This window comes from Taeniopygia guttata, chromosome 7 (genome assembly GCF_048771995.1).
Source record: "Taeniopygia guttata chromosome 7, bTaeGut7.mat, whole genome shotgun sequence".
Classification (NCBI taxonomy): Eukaryota; Metazoa; Chordata; class Aves; order Passeriformes; family Estrildidae; genus Taeniopygia; species Taeniopygia guttata.
In genome coordinates this window covers 4,143,330-4,164,482 of record NC_133032.1, presented here as the reverse complement: position 1 = coordinate 4,164,482, position 21,153 = coordinate 4,143,330, and the positions used below count along the sequence as shown (strand labels likewise).

Sequence of the window (21,153 nt, the reverse complement as noted above, 5' to 3'; positions counted from 1 at the left end):
TGGAGGAAATACAAAAAAATTTTGGAATAAAATCCCAAAAATTTGGGAGAAAAACGTAAAAATTTGGGGAAAAATCACAAAAACTTGGGAAAACATCACAAAAATTTGGGGGAAATTAAAAAAAAATGGGGGGAAAATCCCAAAAAATTTGGAAGTAAACACCCCAAAATTTGGGGGAAATTAAAAAAATTTGGGGTTTTTTGGGGGGGGATTTGAAGCTTTTTTTGGGGGGATTTGGTGTTTTTTTGGGGGGGAATTCAGGGCTTTTTTGGGGAATTTTGGGGGAGATTTGGGGTTTTTTGGGGGGATTTTGGGTTTCTTGGGGGGATTTGGGGGTTTTTTGGGGATTTTTGAGGGGGATTTAGGATTTTCTGGGGGGCTTTGAGATTTTTTTTGTGGGCAGATTTTTGGGGGCAATTTGAGTTTTTTGTGGGGGGATTTGGGGTCCCCCATATTTGGGTTTTTTTGGGAGATTTTGGGGTCCCCAAGATTTGGGGAATTTGGGGGGGATTTTGTGGGGAATTTGGGGCTTTTATGGGGGATTTTTTGGGGGGGGTTTTGGGCTTTTTGAGGGGGGTTTTGGGGTTTTTTTGGGGGGGATTTGGATTTTTTGGGGCGGATTGTTTGGGGTATTTTGGGGTCCCCCAGATTTTGGGGTTCCCCAGGTGGAGGATGAGGTTTTCGAGGAGTTCTGCCGGGAAATCGGCGTCCGGAACATTCGGGAATTCGAGGAGGAGAAGGTGAAGAGGCAGAACGAGATTGCCAAGAAAAGGTCAGGACACCCCAAAACCAGCCCGGGGGGGGGGTCCCCAAAACCCAAAAATGGCCCGAGGGGTCCCCAAAACCTCTCAGAGATCCCAAAAAACCTCTGAGGAACCTAAAACACCTGAAGGAACCCAAAAAAAATCCTCAGGAACCCCAAAAAAACATTTCAGGGACCCCAAAAAACCCCTCAGAGACCCCAAAAACACCTCAAAAACCTCTGAGGAACCCCAGAAACTTCTCAAGAACCCCAAAAAACCTCTGAGGAACCCCAGAAACACGTGAAGGACTTGAAAAAACCTCTGAGGAACCTCAAAACCCATCTCAGAAACCCCAAAAAACATCTCTGAGACCCCAAAAAACCTCCGAGGAACCCCAAAAACCCCTCAGGGACCCCAAAACTTCCCTGTGGTACCTCGAAACCCATCTCAGAAACCCCAAAAACACCTGAAGAACCCCAAAAAACATCTCAAGAATCTCAAAAAACTTCTCAGAAACCCCAAAAAAACCTCTGAGGAACCCCAAAAAACATCTCCGGGTACCCAAAAACTTCTCAAGAACCCCAAAAAATATCTCAGAGATCCCAAAAAAACCTCTGAAGAACCCCAGAAACACCTGAAGGACCCCAAAAAATTTCTGAGGAACCCCAAAAAAACCTCCTCGTGTTCCCACCAGGCTGGAGTTCGAGAACCAGAAGACGCGCCTGGGGATCCAGCTGGACTTCGAGCGCAACCAGCTGCGGGAGGACCAGGAGAAGGTGCTGATGTGGGAGCAGGGCGTGCGCAAGGACGAGGCCGAGATCGAGAAGCTCAAGAAGGTTTGAGGATTTTGGGGATTTTTTTTGGTTCTTCTGGGGTTTTTTGGGGGGTTTTTTTAGGATTTTTTGGGGGGTTTTGAGGTGTTTTGGGGTCTAGGGAGGTCCCTCGTGGAGAAAAGCTGAGGTGGGACCATGGACACCAGGACGAGGCCGAGATCGAGACGGTCAAGAAGGTTTGGGGTTTTTTGGGTTCTTCTGGAAATTTTTTGGGTTCTTTTGGGTTTTTTTGGGACTTTTTGGGGTTTATTTTGGGGGTTTTGAGGTATTTTGGGGTCTAGGAAGGTCCCTGATGGAGAAGAGCTGAGGTGGGACCGTGGACACCAGGACGAGGCCGAGATGGAGAAGAAAGAAAAGATTTGGGGTTTTTTGGGTTCTTCTGGGTTTTTTTGGAGGTTTTTTTAGGATTTTTTGGGGGGGTTTGAGGTGTTCTGGGGTCTTGGGAGGTCCATAGTGGAGAAGAGCTGACGTGGGACCATGGAGACCAGGATGAGGCCGAGATGGAGAAGATCGGAAAGATTTTGGGGGTTTCTTTTGGGTTCTTCTGGGTATTTTTGGGACTTTTGGGGGATTTTTGGGGTTTTTTTTTTTAATTTTTTGGGGTTTGAGGTGATTCAGGATGGATTTTTGGGTAATTTTTGGTTAATTTTGGGTTACTTCTGGCTGATTTCTGGCTGATTTTTGGGTTAATTTTGGCTGATTTTGGGTAATCCCCAGGAGGAGAAGCGGCACATGAAGATCAGTGATAATTTTTAGTTAGTTTTGGGGTTAATTTTGGCCGATTTTGGGTTAATTTTTGCCCCCAGGAGGAGCAGCAGCACATGAAGATCGGTGATGATTTTGGGTTAATTTTTGGGTTAATTTTGGGTGATTTTGGGCAATCCCCAGGAGGAGCAGCGGCACATGAAGATTGTTGATAATTTTTGGTTAATTTTTGGGTTAATTCTGGCTGATTTTGGGCAATTCCCAGGAGGAACAGCGGCACATGAAGATCATTGACGAGACGATGGCACAGCTGCAGGACCTCAAGAACCAACACCTGGCCAAGAAGTCGGAGGTGAACGACAAAAACCACGAGATGGACGAGATCCGCAAGAAGCTGGGCGGGGCCAACAAGTGAGGGTGGGGCCGAAAGGGGCAGGGTGGGGCTAAAATGGCTGGGGCTGGGCGGGGCCAACAGGTGAGGGCGGGGCCAGCGCAAAAAGGGATGGGGCTAAATGGGGTGGGGCCAGAAATGTGGGGTAATGACCAGGTGGGTGTGTCCCCATGGCCCTGTCCCTGTGTCCCTGTCCCCATGTCCCTGTCCCCACCCCGTGTCCCTGTCCTGTGTCCATGTCCCCACCCCGTGTCCCTGTCCCCATGTCTGTGTCCCCACACCGTGTCCCTGTCCCATGTCCCTGTCCCCACACGTGTCCCTGTCCCATGTCCCTGTCCCATGTCCATGTCCCCACATGTGTCCCTGTCCCATGTCCCTGTCCCGTGTCCATGTCCCCACACATGTTCCTGTCCCCATATCCCGTGTCCCTGTCCCGTGTCCATGTCCCCACACCGTGTCCCTGTCCTGTGTCTCTGTCCCGTGTCCGTGTCCCCACACGTGTCTGTGTCCTCAGGGAGATGACCCACCTGCAGAAGGAGGTGACGGCCATCGAGACGAAGCTGGAGCAGAAGCGAAGCGACCGCCACAACCTCCTGCAGGCCTGCAAGATGCAGGACATCCGGCTGCCACTGGCACGCGGCTCCATGGACGACATCAGCCAGGAGGAGGTGGGGACAGCCCTGTGTCACCCTGTGTCACCCTGTGTCACCCTGTGTCACCTCCTGTCCTCCTGTGTCCTCCTCTGTCCTCCCCGGCTGCCGCTGGCGCGCAGCTCCATGGATAACATCAGCCAGGAGGAGGTGGGGACACCCCTGGGCCACCCCCTGGGTCACCTCCTGTCACCCTGTGTCACCTCTGTCACCCCTGTGTCACCTCCTGTCCTCCTGTGTCCTCTGTCCTCCCCGGCTGCTGCTGGCGTGCAGCTCCATGGATGACATCAGCCAGGAGGAGGTGGGGACAGCCCTGGGCCCCCCCTTTGTCACCTCTGTGTCACCCCTGGGTCACCCTGTGTCACCCTTGTCACCTCCTGTCCCTCTATGTCACCCCCTGTCCTGCTGCTGGCCCGTGGCTCTGTGGACGACATCAGCCAGGAGGAGGTGGGGACAGACCTGTGTCACCCCTGTGTCACCCCTGTGTCACCCCTGTGTCACCCTGTGTCACCCTGGGTCACCCCTGGGTCACCTCCTGTCCTTCTGTGTCACCCTGTGTCACCCCCTGTCCTGCTGCTGGCGTGCGGCTCCATGGACATCATCAGCCAGGAGGAGGTGGGGACACCCCTGGGTCACCTCTGTGTCACCTCTGTGTCACCTCTGTGTCACCTCTGTGTCACCCCTGGGTCACCCTGTGTCACCCTGTGTCACCCTGAGTCACCCTGGATCACCTCCTGTCCTCCTGTGTCACCCTGTGTCATCTCCTGTCCTTCTGTGTCACCTCCTTTCACCCTGTGTCACCCCTGTCCCTCTGTGTCACCCCCTGTTCTGCTGCTGGCCCGCGGCTCCATGGACGACATCAGCCAGGAGGAGGTGGGGACAGCCTCGTGTCACCCCTGGGTCACCCCTGGGTCACCCCTGGGTCACCCTGTGTCACCCTGATTGTCCTCTGTGTCCCCTCATGTCCCCTGAGTGTTCCCTGTGTCCCCTCAGGGCGGTGGCACCTCCGAGGACGCCGGTGGCAGCTCCAGCCGTGTCCCCTGATGTCCTCAATGTCCCCTGAGTGTCCCCAATGTCCCCTCAGGGTGGTGGCACCTTGGAGGACGCCGGTGGCAGCTCCAGCCGTGTCCCCTGGATGTCCCCTCTGTGTCCCCAATGTCCCCAATGTCCCCTCAGGGCGGTGGCACCTCCGAGGACGCCGGTGGCAGCTCCGGCCGTGTCTCCTGAGTGTCCCCAGTGTCCCTGAGTGTCCCCAATGTCCCCTCAGGTGGTGGCACCTCCGAGGACACCAATGGCAGCTCCAGCTGTGTCCCCTGAGTGTCCCCAATGTCCCCTCAGGGCGGTGGCACCTCGGAGGATGCCCGTGGCAGCTCCAGCCGTGTCCCCTGGGTGTCCCCAATGTCCCCTGATGTCCCCAATGTCCCCTGTGTCCCCTCAGGGCGGTGGCACCTCGGAGGACGCCGGTGGCAGCTCCAGCCGTGTCCCCTGATGTCCCCAATGTCCCCTGTGTCCCCTTAGGGCGGTGGCACCTCGGAGGATGCCGCTGGCAGCTCCCAGCGCAGCTCCAGCCTCTACGCCCGCGAGGCTCTGATCGAGATCGACTACAGCGACCTGCCTGAGGAGCTGAAGGTGGGGCAGGGCGGGCACACCTGGGACACACCTGGGACACACCTGGGACACACCTGGGCACATCCTGGGCACATCCGGGACACAGCTGGGCACGCCTGGGCACACCTGGGCACGCCTGGGCATGTCCTGGGCACACCTGGGACACAGCTGGGCACACCTGGGATGCAGCTGGGCACACCTGGGACACACCTGGACACACCTGGGCACGTCCTGGGACACACCTGGGCACTCCTGGGCACACCTCAACACACCTGGGACACAGCTGGGCACGTCCTGGTGTCACGATTTGTTTATAGCGGGGTGTTGTGATGGTTCGTTAGCCGATCCCAAAGTGCAAAAGACAAACAGCAGGGGACTATCAGTTTAATCACAACAGATGCACCTTTATTAAGGGCAAAAAACAATAAATGCGATAGTGGGCTGAGAAAAGAAATAAAAAAGAGAGAGAGAGAGAGAGAGAGAGAGAGAGAGAGAGAGAGAGAGGAGGGGGGAATGGGAATAGCTACCAACACAGGCGAGGTCCTCAGTGGTCTGGACGATGGGGATCCGTCTTGTGTTGGGGAGTCTCCAAAGTCCTACCTAACCCAGGGGTCCAGTTATAGTCCACAGAGGGAAAGGGGGGAACATGCAGAACAATGAGAGTCCATTGAAATTGCTATGGGGGGAACAGGTGTATCTACAGAAAATCATCCAGGCTGAACAAACACAATGATGAATAAGTCCATTGAAGTTACTGGAGAACAACAGGTCATGTCATTTCCCCCCACCACCACTCTCTGTGGTCGGGGTCTCAGTCTCAGTCCTTGGAGAGAGGGTTCCTGATCTCCGTCTGTCACGGTGGTAACGAGGCAGATGAGGGGTCTTCAGTGAGAGACCAGCAGAGTCACCCCAACAGTTCATTCAGCTTAAAGGTGGAGAGTGAAGCAGGAATTGCAGAAGGCCGCTCTGTGCTGGGTCCACGCTGGGTCTTCGCCAAGTCCTTGCCAACTCCTTGCCAAGTTCTTGCCGGGCCTCGTTCGGAACAGAACGTAACGGTGCAGCGGCTGCACCTGCACTGTTGCCTTCTCCAAGCCGGAACTGCAGTGGGGGAAGGGAGTTCCTTCTCGTGGCAATTGGCAGGCAAATGAGTGAGGGTCTTCAGATTGCCTCTTACACCACCCCGTGACTGACGATTGCCCTCAAGAGATCTTCAGCAGGGTTCTGTAGTGTCGTTGTGAAGTCTTCAGGACTCGTCTAGTGTTGGCAGCATATCCCAGAGAAGGGAAAAAAAAAAGAAAAAGGAGGGGAAAACAGAACAGGGAAAATAGTAAAACAATAACAATAATTAGTATAAATTGAATCAATATTAATTGGAACAATTTTCTAATCAATAAACAATGAGTTTTTAAAATAATATTAAAACAATTCTTTAATAATAAACTAATAAAACAATCTTTAAGAATTCAAATCAGGTTTTCTAAAACAAACAATCTTCCAATCTTATAATTGCTTTGTGTCTATAGTCCTGGGGATGTCTATAGTATAAAGCACATCGGCCAAGTGGTGTGCATTAATTATAGCTGTCAATTTTGTTAATCGTTTTATCATTCTCCAATTCATAATAAGCAAGATTGCTGATAAAGCAAAGCCAGTCATAACTAAAACCAAAAGGACAACAATGGGATGACACAATTTGTTCAGGATACCTGTAGCAGTAGGTGACCACCCAAAAAGTGTATCCCACCACCTATGTTCTGCATCACTTTTCACCCTTTCTATAACCCGATGTATTTCTTGTACATCATGATGAATAGTTACCAGTGTTTTCTGTCCGTTCTCCTTGATTTTTCCTAAGATTTCAATTAAGTCCTGGTGAAGCAACAATTGCCTTACCAGAGTAAGATTCATTCCAATGGGGGTAGGCAATAGCTTATGAATCAGCGTGTAATTAGATTCTAAAAGTTGATATGAAGTCTTCAAAAGAAAAATCACATCCTGTAATTTTAGTGAAATTGCAAGCACAAAAATTTGAATGATTTCTGGTATCTACTACTGTGTCTTCTACATACACTGTGTTACAAGCAGTTCTAAAGCATGCACATCCATTGCCTATATATACAAGGAATGTTTTAGGAGTTTCATTAGGATGGATTTCAAAGTGACAGATATTTTGTTCAGTGTCCAGACAAATATCCTGAGCTATAATTGCATTGCTTTCACAGATGAACCCTTGTTGTTCTCGGATAATACAAGATTCTAAGTTAACAGTTTGCCATTTATCATTAATTTGTCGGGCCCATTCTCTATGCTCGGAAGGATAGAGAGTGGCTCCATCATGATTCAATCCTAATGCAATAATGGGGAATATTGAATGCATGGAGGCATTGCGTATGGTTAACACAAAAGCTGTGGCTAAGTTTGCAGTGGGGTCATAAGTAAAGTTCACCAAATTCCACCAGGATTGGAAATCTTTTTCAAAGTCAGTGGCACTGTCCCAAACTATCTTCCGAATTTCCATAGGAAACGTGCCTTCTTCACCTTCTCTTATAATTGAAGCAGCAACTGACTGCATCCATAATTGTGCCTGGATGCAGCTAAGGGCTATGGAAACGTTGCTTTGTGTAGAATTGAGTGCATCAATTATCAATTCGTGGTCATTCATATTTACCTTTTCCCAATTTGGTAATATGTTTGTTAGCAACCACTGCTACGTTCCCAAGGCTGATAAGGATGATTGCAATGGTTGTTGTAATTGGGTCAAATCTTTAGTTGTAGCAGCCAATTTATTTAATAATACTTCTGAATTAATACTATTTAGAATTCCCAATCCTGTTCCCACAACACCAGTTATGTCTCTTGGCATCCGTGTTTTAGAAGGGTTCCACTGTCGTAACCAGGTCGTCCACCCCTGGAAAGAAGTTTGCAAGAAAGGTGAACAAGCTGGCTGAATTTCAGAGACATTGCTTTGCATTAGCAATTTAACTTGTTTAAGAGACCATGCTGGATTGAACAATATTTGTTGTTGGCCAGTTTTCCTGATTATATATGGTCCAACTTCAGAAATTTTGGGGTAAGCATAACTGGTGGTTGGGTGGTAGGTATCACAACATTAACATCAAGTTCTCCCCAGTATTTAAATCAATACTTTAAACTTAAAAGAAAGCGCTTCAGTATTTTTGGACCAAAGACAAACTACTTCTACAGTCAGTGTTAATGTGAAATTGTGTCAACAATCCTGTACGCTTCGGTGTGTACAAACCTTTTTGTGCTTAAAGAGATCTTTTCACTTTTTCTGCATGCTACCACAATTATTTCAGACCGCAACCACTCAGCTGGTTTCTGTCCATGGGGTTGTGGTAGGATGCAGGAAAGTATTACCAGTTTTATCATGGATTAGGTGGTCTTCATGTCCCTCGGAGTTCTGTAAAAGTAAACACAACAGAATCCTGCCACCGAGAGCACCAGAGGCTTCCCATGCACATTTATTCAGAGGGGGTTTTAGCACAAGTGGTACTAGCCCTATAGTAAGGGACGTCCACCAGAACAGGTTGGCCAGGGTAATGTGCTGGATTATCAGGATCATTTGATGCACAGCATAGGAGTCAGTGTAGAGACAGACAAGAGAGGCGTTCTGTGCTTCTTGTTGGAAAACACTCCAGACAGCTCTCAGCTCCTTGACCTGAGAACTGCTTTCTCCCTCATTAATTAGTTCACCAGAGGAAATGTGGGGGGCTGCTTTCCTGTATGTCCACACCTTCCCTTCTCATTTAGCAGAGGCATCAGTGAACCAAGAGTTTGCTGATTGTTCAGGGCAGAAAGGAGGGGCCACTTTGATTACAGAGGCAGGTTTGTCCTAGCTGCTATCCAAGCTCTCAGTTTCTTGCATTGCCAAATTTTTCACAGCTCCTTCTGTTATTGTAAAGATGTTACAGCAATGTTCAATCTGAGCATACCACTTTCTTACTGAGGCCCTCTGAGCCACCCCGTCAGGAGGGGGGGGTCCCAGTAGTGACTGTCTTAGTATCATTGAAAGGGCTTCTCAATACAATTGGTAGTTGTAGTGCAAGTCTTTCCACTTCAATGAGAGCCAGGCTGACCACAAACAATCCCTTTTCCCAGGCAGTGTTGGTTTCAGCATCTCTGAAACCACGGCAATAGAAACCAACAGGCCTTGTTGGACCCTCGGGTCCCCGCTGCCAAATGTGTACTGACAATCCTGAGACAGCAAATCCCCATTCTACCTGAAAGGGGTCTGTAGGATGAATAGGGCCCAGTGCTTGATGAGCAGTTGCTTCAAAATTCAGCAATTGCAATGCTTCTTCCTGAGAAGAAGTCCAATCCCATTTTACTCCTTTCCTCAGCAAGTCATAAAGGGGAACCAATGAGTTGTTCTGGTTACTAGGAAATCTGTCTGGTCTTTCTACAGGAGATACAGCTGCTGTAGTTTTCTGTAAGGCTATGGGAGTAGGTTTGAGTGTTTCTGGAAGCCCACAAATTAGAGGGGTCATTATTTCAGGCTTCACAGGTAATTGCATCGGGGATTCAAAGCCAGGAATGAATTTCTTTCTGTGAATCATTTGCAGACAAGTGGCTTTGGACACACTTTCTAGGAGTTGGTCAGGGGTGCTAATTATAGCTACAGGATCTCCCCTTTCCAAGGGGCTTGTTCTCCCAGCCCAAAAGGCCACACGTTGTATCAGGGACCACGAGTCACATTTATCTCCTGTTGTTAAGAAGACACCGTGTCCCCAGTACCCACTGGCTTCTTGTTCAGTTAATTTAATTTGATCGCCACCAGTGAGGGACACCCGGAAAACATATTCTGTTTCTGATTCATATGGGAGGCGTCCGTATTCTCTTTTAAGCTTAGCTAATTCAGTGGCAGTGTATGGTATGTGTTTGGCTGTGATGTGGGGTTCAAGATCATCATCACTGAGATAGTTATATTCTGTTTTAATTAAGGGTCTTAAATGAGAGCAGCAATGTTCCCCACAATTATTTACTGCCTCAAGTTCTTTGCGAGGATGAACTTGGTTAATGTGAGGAGTTTCCTTTTTCTCAGGATTTATAGAGGAATCAGCATTATGTGATTTGTTAACGTGTTCCTCTTTTAAGGCAGCTCTCAATGCACAGTTCTCATTTCTCAATTAATGTTTTTCATTCCTTTCTTCATGTAATTGTTTTTGTAAAATTTCAACCAAATTTTGAAGGGAGTCTATTATTGTTTCTTGCTCACTTCTTCGCTGGAAGTGAGTTTCTACAGCTGCCGTAAGACAAGCTCCCAAAACTGAGCATAAGATGGTTTTATTTCTGCCCACTTTAAATTTTGTATCATGTTGTAAAGAACATATTCTATCAACCACATTATCCAAATTAAACCAGTTACTTTGTGCCCATTCTTCTCCTCCCGGAGAAGGTTTGGCATTGTATTTAGCTAGTAGAGCATAAAATTCATCTTTAGCTTTAGCATTAAGATTATTACTCATTTTGTGAAGGGACCAAAACCACGGCAGGGAGGTACAAACTTAAGTTACGCAAAGCACACGGCTGTCACTGTGTTGCCCTTCGCTTCCCTGGGTGGGTGAAGAGACAAAATCAGCCTAGGAGGCTCTGCTTAGTTTCCTCAAGTTGTCCCTTCCTTCCCAGACAGTGCAAACATACACATAAAACAACACAGTGTCCCGCCTTTTGCACTAAGAGATCTTTTGCAATTTCTGAAGACAGTGTGGGTGCTTTTTTCGCCTAGGCAATGTGCAGTCTGTGGGAAATTCGAATCTCCCCCCTTGCTTTCTAGACCATGCTCAGTTTTTTGGACTGGCAGGCTAGGTGCGGCTGGAGAGAAACGTCCTTGCCCTGTTACAGACTACACAGAACCTGCACCCTTCTGCCTAGACAGAAATCCTGTCCGTGACGCCAATTTAATGTCACGATCCTCTTATAGCGGGGTGTGGTGATGGTTCGTTAGCCGATCCCAAAGTGCAAAAGACAAACAGCAGGGGACTATCAGTTTAATCACAACAGATGCACCTTTATTAGGGGCCAAAAACAATAAATGCGATAGTGGGGTGAGAAAAGAAATAAAAAAGAGGAGAGAGAGAGAGAGAGAGAGAGAGAGAGAAAGAGAGAGAGAGAGAGAGGAGGGGGGAATGGGAATAGCTACCAACACAGGCGAGGTCCTCAGTGGTCTGGACGATGGGGATCCGTCTTGTGTTGGGGAGTCTCCAAAGTCCTACCTAACCCAGGGGTCCAGTTATAGTCCACAGAGGGAAAGGGGGGAACATGCAGAACAATGAGAGTCCATTGAAATTGCTATGGGGGGAACAGGTGTATCTACAGAAAATCATCCAGGCTGAACAAACACAATGATGAATAAGTCCATTGAAGTTACTGGAGAACAACAGGTCATGTCATTTCCCCCCACCACCACTCTCTGTGGTTGGGGTCTCAGTCTCAGTCCTTGGGGAGAGGGTTCTTGATCTCTGTCTGTCACGGTGGTAATGAGGCAGATGAGGGGTCTTCAGTGAGAGACCAGCAGAGTCACCCCAACAGTTCGTTCAGCTTAAAGGTGGAGAGTGAAGCAGGAATTGCAGAAGGCCGCTCTGTGCTGGGTCCACGCTGGGTCTTCGCCAAGTCCTTGCCAACTCCTTGCCAAGTTCTTGCCAGGCCTCGTTCGGAACAGAACGTAACGGTGCAGCGGCTGCACCTGCACTGTTGCCTTCTCCAAGCCGGAACTGCAGTGGGGGAAGGGAGTTCCTTCTCATGGCAATTGGCAGGCAAATGAGTGAGGGTCTTCAGATTGCCTCTTACACCTGGGCACACCTCAACACACCTGAGCACACCTGGGACACACCTGGGACACACCTGGGCACACCTCAACACGCCTGGGCACACCTGGGCACACCCTGGGCATGTCATGGGCACACCCGGGCATGCCTGGGACACACCTGGGCATGCCTGGGACAAGCTGGAAACATCTCAATGCACCTGGGCACACCTGGGCATGTCATGGGCACACCTGGGCACACCCTGGGCATGTCATGGGCACACCTGGGTATGCCTTGGGCACGCACGGGCACATGCCAACACACCTGGACGTGTCCCTTGTCCCCGCTGTCCCCTCATGTCCCATGTCCCCGATGTCCCCTGATGTCCCCATGTCCCTGATGTCCCCAAGGTCCCCCAATGTCCCCGTGTCCTCTCATGTCCCCATGTCCCCAATGTCCCCTGGTGTCCCCGATGTCCCCTGATGTCCCCGTGTCCTCTGCTGTCCCCGTGTCCCCAGGACGTGCAGGTGGAGGAGGAGATCCGGCAGGAAATGGCGGCACTGACCTGTCCCCTGATGTCCCGTCACACCCCATGTCCCCATGTCCCTGCTGTCCCCCAGTGTCCCCGATGTCCCCATGTCCCCTGACGCCCCATGTCCCCTGATGTCCCTGCTGTCGTAATGTCCCCGCTGTCCCCATGTCCCCGCTGTCCCCATGTCCCCGATGTCCCCCATGTCCCCGATGTCCCCTGCTGTCCCCATGTCCCTGCTGTCCCCCGATGTCCCCAGGACGTGCAGGGGGAGGAGGAGATCTGGCAGGAGATGGCGGCGCTGACGTGTCTTTATGTCCTGTGTCCCTCACGCCCCATGTCCCTGATGTCCCCATGTCCCCTGATGTCCCTGTGTCCCCAGGACGCTCAGGCGGAGGAGGAGATCCGGCAGGAGATGGCGGCGCTGCAGCAGCGGCTGACGGAGCAGCAGAGCGTCCTGCAGCGCATCGCCGCGCCCAACATGAAGGCCATGGAGAAGCTGGAGAGTGTCCGCGACAAGTTCCAGGAGACCTCGGACGGTGGGACATCCTGGGGACACCATGGGGACACCTTGGGGACACCGTGGGGACACCTTGGGGGCATGGGGGGGACAAGTTCCAGGAGACCTTGGACGGTGGGACACCCTGGGGACACCCTGGGGACACTGTGGGGACATGGGGGGACATGGGGACAAGTTCCAGGAGACCTCGGACAGTGGGACAGCCTGGGGACAGCCTGGGGACATCCTGGGGACACCCTGGGGACATGGGGGGACACAGGGGGGACAAATTCCAGGAGACCTCGGATGGTGGGACACCCTGGGGACACGGGGGACACCTTGGGGACACCCTGGGGACACCGTGGGGACACTGGAGATATGGGGGGACACCGTGGGGACATGGGGGACATGGGGACAAGTTCCAGGAGACCTCGGACGGTGGGACACCCTGGGGACACCCTGGGGACACCTTGGGGACACAGGGGGGACAAGTTCCAGGAAAGCTTGGATGGGGGGGACACCCTGGGGACACCCTGGGGACACAGGGGAGTGTCAGGGATGAGACCTTGGCTGCTGGGATATGATGGACCCCAGCGTCCCTATGGCTGTCCCCTGGGTGTCCCCTGATGTCCCCAATGTCCCCCCAGATTTCGAGGCCACCCATAAATACACCAAGAAGGCCAAGCAGGGCTGTGCTGAGCCTGGTGTCCCCATGGTTGTCACAGCTGTCCCTGGGTGTCCCCATGGCTGTCCCCAGTGTCCCCTGGGTGTCTCTGATGTCCCCAATGTCCCCTGGGTGTCTCTGATGTCCCCCAGAGTTCGAGGCCACCCGTGAACGTGCCAAGAAGGCCAAGCAGGGCTGTGCTGAGCCTGGTGTCCCCATGCTGTCACAGCTGTCCCTGGGTGTCCCCATGGCTGTCCCCAATGTCCCCTGCTGTCCCCTGATGTCCCCAATGTCCCCCAGAGTTTGAGGCCGCCCATAAATACCCTAAGAAGGCCAAGCAGGGCTGTGCTGAGCCCAGTGTCCCCATGGCTGTCCCTGGGTGTCTGTGATGTCCCCAGTGTCCTCAGCTGTCCCCTGGGTGTCTGTGATGTCCCCAATGTCCCCGATGTCCCCCCAGAGTTCGAGGCCACCCGTAAATGCGCCAAGAAGGCCAAGTAGGGCTGTGCTGAGCCCGGTGTCCCCATGGCTGTCACAGCTGTCCCTGGGTGTCCCCATGGCTGTCCCCAGTGTCCCCTGATGTCCCCAATGTTCCCCCAGAGTTCGAGGCTGCCCGCAAGCGTGCCAAGAAGGCCAAGCAGGCGTTTGAGCAGATGAAGAAGGAACGCTTCGACCGCTTCAACTCCTGCTTCGAGGCCGTGGCCACCAACATCGACGAGATCTACAAAGCCCTATCCAGGAACAGCAGCGCCCAGGTGAGCACAGCTGGCACAGCTGGCACACAGCTGGGCACACACCTGTGTGAGCCTGGCACACACCTGGCACAGCTGGCACACACCTGGCACAGCTGGCACACACCTGGGCACACACCTGTGTGACCCCGGCACAGCTGGCACACACCTGTGTGACCCCGGTACAGCTGGCACACACCTGGGCACACACCTGGGCACACACCTGTGTGAGCCTGGCACAGCTGGCACACACCTGGCACACACCTCTACAGCCCTGTCCAGGAACAGCAGCGCCCAGGTGAGCACAGCTGGCACAGCTGGGCACACACCTGGGCACACACCTGTACAGCCCTCTCCAGGAACAGCAGCGCCCAGGTGAGCACAGCTGGCACAGCTGGAACACACCTGGGCACACACCTGGGCACACACCTGTACAGCCCTGTCCCGGAACAGCAGCGCCCAGGTGAGCCTGGCACACCTGGCACACAGCTGGGCACACACCTGTGTGAGCCTGGCACACACCTGGCACACACCTGGCACACACCTGTGTGAGACTGGCACACACCTGGCACACCTGTACAGGGTTGGCACACATCTGTGCCCTAAGGAGCCCTCCCTGTGTCCCCAATGTCCCCAAATGTCCCCCAGGCGTTCCTGGGCCCCAAGAACCCCGAGGAGCCGCACCTGGACAGGATCAGTGTCACCTCAATGTCCCCTGAGTGTCCCCAGTCTCCCCAATGTCACCTCAACGTCCCCAAATGTCCCTTTAGGCGTTCCTGGGCCCCGAGAACCCCCAGGAGCCGTACCTCGATGGCATCAATGTCACCTCAATGTCCCCAAATGTGTCACCTGAGTGTCCCCTGAGTGTCCCCAATGTCCCCAAATGTCCCTTTAGGCGTTCGTGGGCCCCGAGAGCCCCGAGGAGCCATACCTCGATGGCATCAATGTCACCTCAATGTCCCCAAATGTGTCATCGGAGTGTCCCCAATGTCTCCAAATGTCCCTTTCAGTCGTTCCTGGGCCCTGAGAACCCCGAGGAGCCGTACCTGGACAGAATCAATGTCACCTCAACGTCCCCAAATGTGTCCCCAGTGTCACCTCAATGTCCCCAAATGTGTCACCTGAGTGTCCCGAGTGTCCCCAATGTCCCCAAATGTCCCCAAATGTCCCTTTAGGCATTCCTGGGCCCTGAGAACCCTGAGGAGCCGTACCTGGACAGGATCAATGTCACCTCAATGTCCCCAAATGTCCCTTTAGGCGTTCCTGGGCCCCGAGAACCCCGAGGAGCCATACCTCGATGGCATCAACTACAACTGCGTCGCCCCCGGGAAGCGCTTCCGGCCCATGGACAACCTCAGCGGCGGTGAGAAAACCGTGGCGGCCCTGGCACTGCTCTTCGCCATCCACAGGTGGGACCCCAAAAATCCCATGGGGGGACCCCAAAAATCCCAGGGGAAATCCCAGAAATCCAGGGGGGACTCTAAAAATCCCATGGGAAATCCCAAAAACCCCCTGGGAAATCCCAAAAATCCCATGGGAAATTTTAAAAACCCCATGGGAAATCCCAAAAATCCAGGGGGACCCTAAAAACCCCATGGAAAATCCCAAAAACCCCAAAAGAAATCCCCAAATCCTGAGAGAAATCCCAAGGGAAATCCTAAAAATCCTGAGGGAAATCCCAAAAATCCCAAAAACCCAGGGGGAAATCCCAGGGGATCTCCCCCTTTGGCGGCCCTGGTGCTGCTCTTTGCCATCCTCAGGTGGGACCCCAAAATCCCCATGGGGGACCCCAAAAATTCTTCAGGGACCCCAAAAATCCCATGGGAAATCTCAAAAATCCCAAGGGAAATCCCCCCCAAAAACCCCTCCCAACCCCCACCAATGAAACCCCAAATCCACGGGGACCCCAAAACCCTCGGGGGGACCCCAAAACCCTTGGGGTGCCCCAGTTTTGGGGTCCCAGCCCCGTTTAACCCCCCACCAGTTACAAACCGGCACCGTTCTTCGTGCTGGACGAGATCGACGCCGCGCTGGACAACACCAACATCGGCAAGGTGCGAATTTGTGGGGCCCCTCCCCAATTTTGGGGTCCCCCACCCCATTTTCGTGACCCTCACCCCATTTTTGGGGTTCCTCTCCTGTGGTTTTGGGGTCACTCCTACCCCATTTTCCCCTCACTGAGTTGATTTTTCTGCCTCCACCCCCCCAATTTTGGCGTCCCCCACCTCAATTTCGGGGTCGCCTCCTCACTTTTGGGGTCCTCACCCCATTTTTGGGGCTCCCCCCGTGGAATTTTGGGGTCACCCCCACCCCATTTTCCCCATGGTGGGGAAATTTTCCCACCCAGGGAGGGATTTTGTCCCCCAAAACCCCAATTTTGGGGTCACCCAACCCCAATTTTGGGGTTGCCTCCTCATTTTTGGGGTCCCCTCCTCATTTTTGGGGTTCCCCACCCTAATTTTGGGTTCCCCTCTTTAATTTTTGGGGGTCCCCCCATTTTTGGGATCCTCACCCCATTTTTGGGGTTCCTCTCCTGTGATTTCGGGGTCACCCAACCCCATTTTCCCCTCACTGAGTTGATTTTTCTGCCCCCACTGCCAATTTCCGGGTCTCCCACCTCAATTTTATGGTCCCCTCCTCCTTTTTGGGGGTTCACATCCCATTTTTGGGGTTCTTACCCCATTTTTGGGGCTCCCTCCGTGGGATTTTGGGGTCACCCCAACCACATTTTGGGGTGCCAGGTCCATTTTTTGGGGTGCCAGACATGTTTTTTGGGGTGAAAAATGCGTTTTTTGGGGTGCCAAGTCCATTTTTGGGGTGCAAAATGTGTTTTTTGGGGTTCCAGGTGGCCAATTACATCAAGGAGCAGTCGGCCGCCAATTTCCAGGCCATCGTCATCTCCCTGAAGGAGGAATTTTACACCAAGGCCCAGAGCCTGATCGGCGTCTACCCAGAGGTACCAAAAATACCCAAAAAAACCCAAAAGACCCCCAAAAATATAAAAAAAATCCATGGAAAAACCAGAAATTCAGAAAATATCCAAGAAATACCAAAAAAACGCCCAAAATCACCCCTGGAAATACCAAAAATACCCAAAAAACATCCCTGGAAATATCAAAAATATCCCTGAAAAACCTAAAATACCCCAAAAAACACTCCTGGAAATGCCAAAAATACAAAAAAAACCCCCATCCCTAGAAATACCAAAAATATCCCTGAAAAACCTAAAATACCCCTAAAATATCCCAAAAACACCCCTGGAAATACCAAAAATACAATAAAAACCACCCCTGGAAATACAAAAAATACTCAAAAAACCACCCCTGAAAAACCAAAAAAATACCCCAGAAATACCCAGAAATACCCAAAATCCACCCCTGGAAATACCAAAAATACCAAAAAAAACCCCCAACAATACAAAAAAAAAGAAAAATTAAAAAAAACCATGAAAAACCCAGAAATGCAAAAACTACCCAAGAAAAACAAACAAAAAAAAAAGCCCAAAAATACCTAAAAAACACCCCTGGAAATACCAAAAATATCTCTGAAATACCAAAAATCCGAAAAAATTCGCCAAAAATCCCCAAAAGTCCCCAAAAATCACCAAAAAATCTTAATTGGGGAGGGGCTTAATTGAAGGATTTTTAATTGGGCTGGGGTTTAATTGGGGAGGGGTTTAATGGGGGAGGGGTTTAATTAGGGGAGGGGGTTAATTGAGATGGGTTTGATTGGAAAAGGGGATTAATTGGGGCCTTTAATTGGGGGTGGGGGTTTAATTGGGGGTTTTAATTGGGGGAGGGTTTTTTGGGGGAATATTGGAGCACTTTTGGGGGGATTCAGGAGGATTTTGGGGGTTCAGGGGGATTTTGGGTGTTCAGGAGGATTTTGGGGGGATCAGGGGGGATTCTGGGTGCTCAGGAGGATTATGGGGGGTTTTGGTGGGATTTTGGGGGCTCAGGAGGATTATGGGGGGTTTGGGGGGGATTTTGGTGGTTCAGGAGGATTTTGGGGGCTTCAGGGGGATTTTGGGGGGTTTTGGTGGGATTTTGGGTGCTCAGGAGGATTATGGGTGCTCAGGAGGATTATGGGGGGTTTGGGGGGGGATTTTGGTGGTTCAGGGGGATTTTGGGAGGTTCGGGGGGATTTTGGGGGGTCCCGGCCGGGCTGTGACCCCCTCCCCCTCCCCTCCCCCCCCAGCAAGGCGATTGCGTCATCAGCAAAGTTCTGACCTTCGACCTCACCAAGTACCCGGACACCAACCCCAACCCCAACGAGCAGTGACCCCAAAATCCTCCTGAACCCCACAATCATCCTGAACCCCAAAATCTCCCGGGGACCCCAAAATCCCCCCGAACCCTAAAATCCTCGGAACCCCAAAATCGTGACCCCAAAATCCCCCTGAACCCCAAAATCCCCCTAACCCCAAAATCGTGACCCCAAAATCCCCCTGAACCCCAAAATCCCCCTAACCCCAAAATCCCCCTAACCCCAAAATCCTCCTGAACCCCAAAATCCCTGAGGACCCTAAAATCTGGCACCCCAAAATCATCCTGACCCCAAAATCCCCCTGAACCCCAAAATCCTCAGAACCCCAAAATCGTGACCCCAAAATCCCCCTGAACCCCAAAATCATCCTGAACCCCGAAATCATGACCCCAAAATCCCCCTGAACCCCAAAAATTCTCTTGACCCCAAAATCGTGACCCCAAAATCCCCCTGAACCCCAAAATCCCCCCAAACCCCAAAATCATCCTGACCCCAAAATCCCTCTGAACCCCCCAAAAATTCGGCACCCCAAAATCATCATGACCCCAAAATCCTCGGGACCCCAAAATCCCTGGGACTTCCCCCCAAAATCATCCTGACTCCAAAATCCCTGGGACCTCAAAATCCCCAAGACCCCAAAATCATCGTCACCCCAAAATCCTGGGACCCCCCCGCAAAATCCCCAACACCCCAAAATCCCTGGGGACCCAAAAATCCGGCACCCCAAAATCCTGGCACCCCAAAATCATCGTGACCCCAAAATCATCGTGATCCCAAAATCCCAGGAATCCCACCCCAGGACCCCCAAAGTCTTTGGGACCCCAAAATCCTCGGGATCCCTAAAATCCCCAGGACCCCAAAATCCACAGCACCCCAAAATCATTGGCACCCCAAAATCCTGGCACCCCAAAATCATCTTGACCCCAAAATCCCAGGAATCTCATCCCAGGACCCCCAAAATCTTTGTTTGGGACCCCAAAGTCCCGGCACCCCAAAATCATTGAGACCCCCCCCAAAGTCCCTGGGACCCCAAAATCCCGGGACCCCAAAATCCCTGGGGACCCTAAAACCCGGCACCCCAAAATTGTTTGCCCCCCCAAATCTTGACCCCAAAATCCCCCTGAACCCCAAAATCCTCAGAACCCCAAAATCGTGACCCCAAAATCCCCCTGAACCCCCCCAAAATTCCTGGGACCTCAAAATCCCCCTTAAACCCCCCCCCCAAAATTCAGCACCCCAAAATCATTGTGACCCCAAAATCCCCAGGACCCCAAAATCATTGGGACCCCCCCCCAAAATTCCCAGGACCCCAAAATCCTGAGACCCCCGCCCCAGCACCCCCAAAATCATCCTGACCCCCCCAAATTTTCAAGACCCCCTAAATCCTTGGGACCCCCCCTGAGTTCCCCCACCCCAAATGTTGGGGTCCTTCGGTGCCCCCCCAAAACTTTGGGGACCCTGGGTGGGGGTGGGACCCCCCAAAACTGGGGGGACCCCCCCCCAAATGTTGGGGTCCATTTGTGGGGATTGGGGACCCCCCCCAAATATTGGGGACCCCCACACAAATTTTGGGGTCCCTGGGCGCCCCCCCCCCCCCCCCAAATTCTGGGATCTCCCCAAAAGTCCCTTGGGTGGGGATGGGACCTCCCCAAATTTTGGGGTCTCTGGGACCCCCTCCAAATTTTGGGGTCCCCTATGGAGTTCTTTGGTGGGGATTGGGGACCCCCCAAACTTGGGGACCCCCCCAAATTTCAGGGTCCCCTGTGGGGTTCTGCTCTTCCCCCCCTCCCAAATTTTGGGGTCCCCTCCCCGCGGGTTTTTTAATGGAACTTCCCTGGATTTGGGAAATAAAAATGGAAATAAAATGGAATTAAAATGGAAATAAAATTGAATTAAAATGAAATTTAAATTAAATTAAAATGGAATTAAAATGAAATCAGATCCACCTGTGGGAGATCTATAGGGGAATCTATGGGGGATCTATAGGGGATCTATGGGGGGGCTATGGGGGATCCATAGGGGATCTATGGGGGGATTCTTAGGGGATCTATGGGGGGGTATGGGAGATCTGTAGGGGGATATGGGGGGATCCATAGGGGATCTATGGGGGGGGATCCATAGGGGATCGATTGGGGGATCTATTGGGGGGGCTATAGGGGATCTATAGGGGGATATGGGGCATCTATAGGGGATCCAGAGGGGTGCTATATGAGATCTATAGGGGATCTATAGGGGGATATAGGGGATCTATGGGGGGCTATAGGGATCTCTGGGGGGATCTATAGGGGATCTACAGGGGATCTATGGGGGAACTATAGGAGAGGCTATAGAGGGGATCTATAGGAGGGGCTATTGGGAATCTATGGGGGATCTATAGGAGAGCTATAGGGGGCATCTATAGAGGAGTCTGTAGGGGCTCGATAGAGGGATATAGGGGATCTATAGTGGGATCCATGGGGGATCTATAGGGATCTATAGGGTATCGATGGGGGGGCTGTAGGGGATCTATGTGGGGGGTGTGTGGGATCTGTAGGAGATCCATGGGGGGCTATAGGGGATCCACGGGGGAGTTATAGGGGATCTATAGGGGATCCATGGAGGAGTTATAGGGGGTCTATAGGGGATCCATGGGGGGTCTATGGGGGTCCATAGGGGATCTATGGGGGATCCATAGGGGATCTATGGGGGGTCCACAGGGGATCCACAGGGGATCCATAGAAGGTCTATAGGGGGTCCATAGGGGCTGTAGGACCCCCGGCGGGGGGGGAGGGGT

General features: G+C 52.1%; 2 protein-coding genes across 6 annotated transcripts in view; one reads left to right on the top strand and one right to left on the bottom strand.

Annotated features, from left to right (window-relative positions):
• SMC1A (structural maintenance of chromosomes 1A) overlaps positions 1–20,316 on the top strand; it is a 41,668-nt gene extending 21,352 nt beyond the window's left edge. For 2 of the 5 annotated variants that reach the window (XM_072931975.1, XM_041717415.2), the window contains 11 exons: positions 666–772; positions 1,438–1,579; positions 2,547–2,692; positions 3,187–3,340; positions 4,841–4,951; positions 12,606–12,762; positions 13,984–14,138; positions 15,372–15,523; positions 16,099–16,168; positions 16,960–17,070; positions 18,312–20,316. In XM_072931975.1, the coding sequence (XP_072788076.1) occupies positions 666–772; positions 1,438–1,579; positions 2,547–2,692; positions 3,187–3,340; positions 4,841–4,951; positions 12,606–12,762; positions 13,984–14,138; positions 15,372–15,523; positions 16,099–16,168; positions 16,960–17,070; positions 18,312–18,395 (1,389 nt within the window). In that variant the 3' untranslated portion in view covers positions 18,396–20,316. Of the gene's footprint in view, positions 1–665; positions 773–1,437; positions 1,580–2,546; positions 2,693–3,186; positions 3,341–4,840; positions 4,952–12,605; positions 12,763–13,538; positions 13,777–13,843; positions 13,900–13,983; positions 14,139–14,884; positions 15,324–15,371; positions 15,524–16,098; positions 16,169–16,959; positions 17,071–18,311 lie in introns of those variants that run through there. The other 3 variants (XM_041717416.2, XM_072931977.1, XM_072931976.1) reach the window with 3 other exon arrangements.
• Positions 7,801–10,355, bottom strand: LOC140684585 (uncharacterized). The gene is made up of 3 exons (XM_072932428.1): positions 10,317–10,355; positions 9,330–9,987; positions 7,801–7,838 (listed from the first exon to the last, which is right to left on the bottom strand). Exons 1-3 carry the CDS (start codon positions 10,353–10,355, stop codon positions 7,801–7,803), a joined length of 735 nt encoding a protein of 244 aa, XP_072788529.1.
• Positions 20,317–21,153: the final 837 nt, after the last annotated feature.

Excerpts from the sequence above, each read along its gene's own strand:
- LOC140684585 (XM_072932428.1), bottom strand. The coding sequence starts at position 10,355 with ATGCCAAACCTTCTCCGGGAGGAGAAGAATGGGCACAAA. Across the intron at positions 9,988-10,316 it reads AGGAGAAGAATGGGCACAAA|AAAAAGGAAACTCCTCACAT; the intron begins GTAACTGGTTTA and ends ATAAATCCTGAG. Across the intron at positions 7,839-9,329 it reads AAGACCAGACAGATTTCCTA|GGGTGGACGACCTGGTTACG; the intron begins GTAACCAGAACA and ends ACTTCTTTCCAG.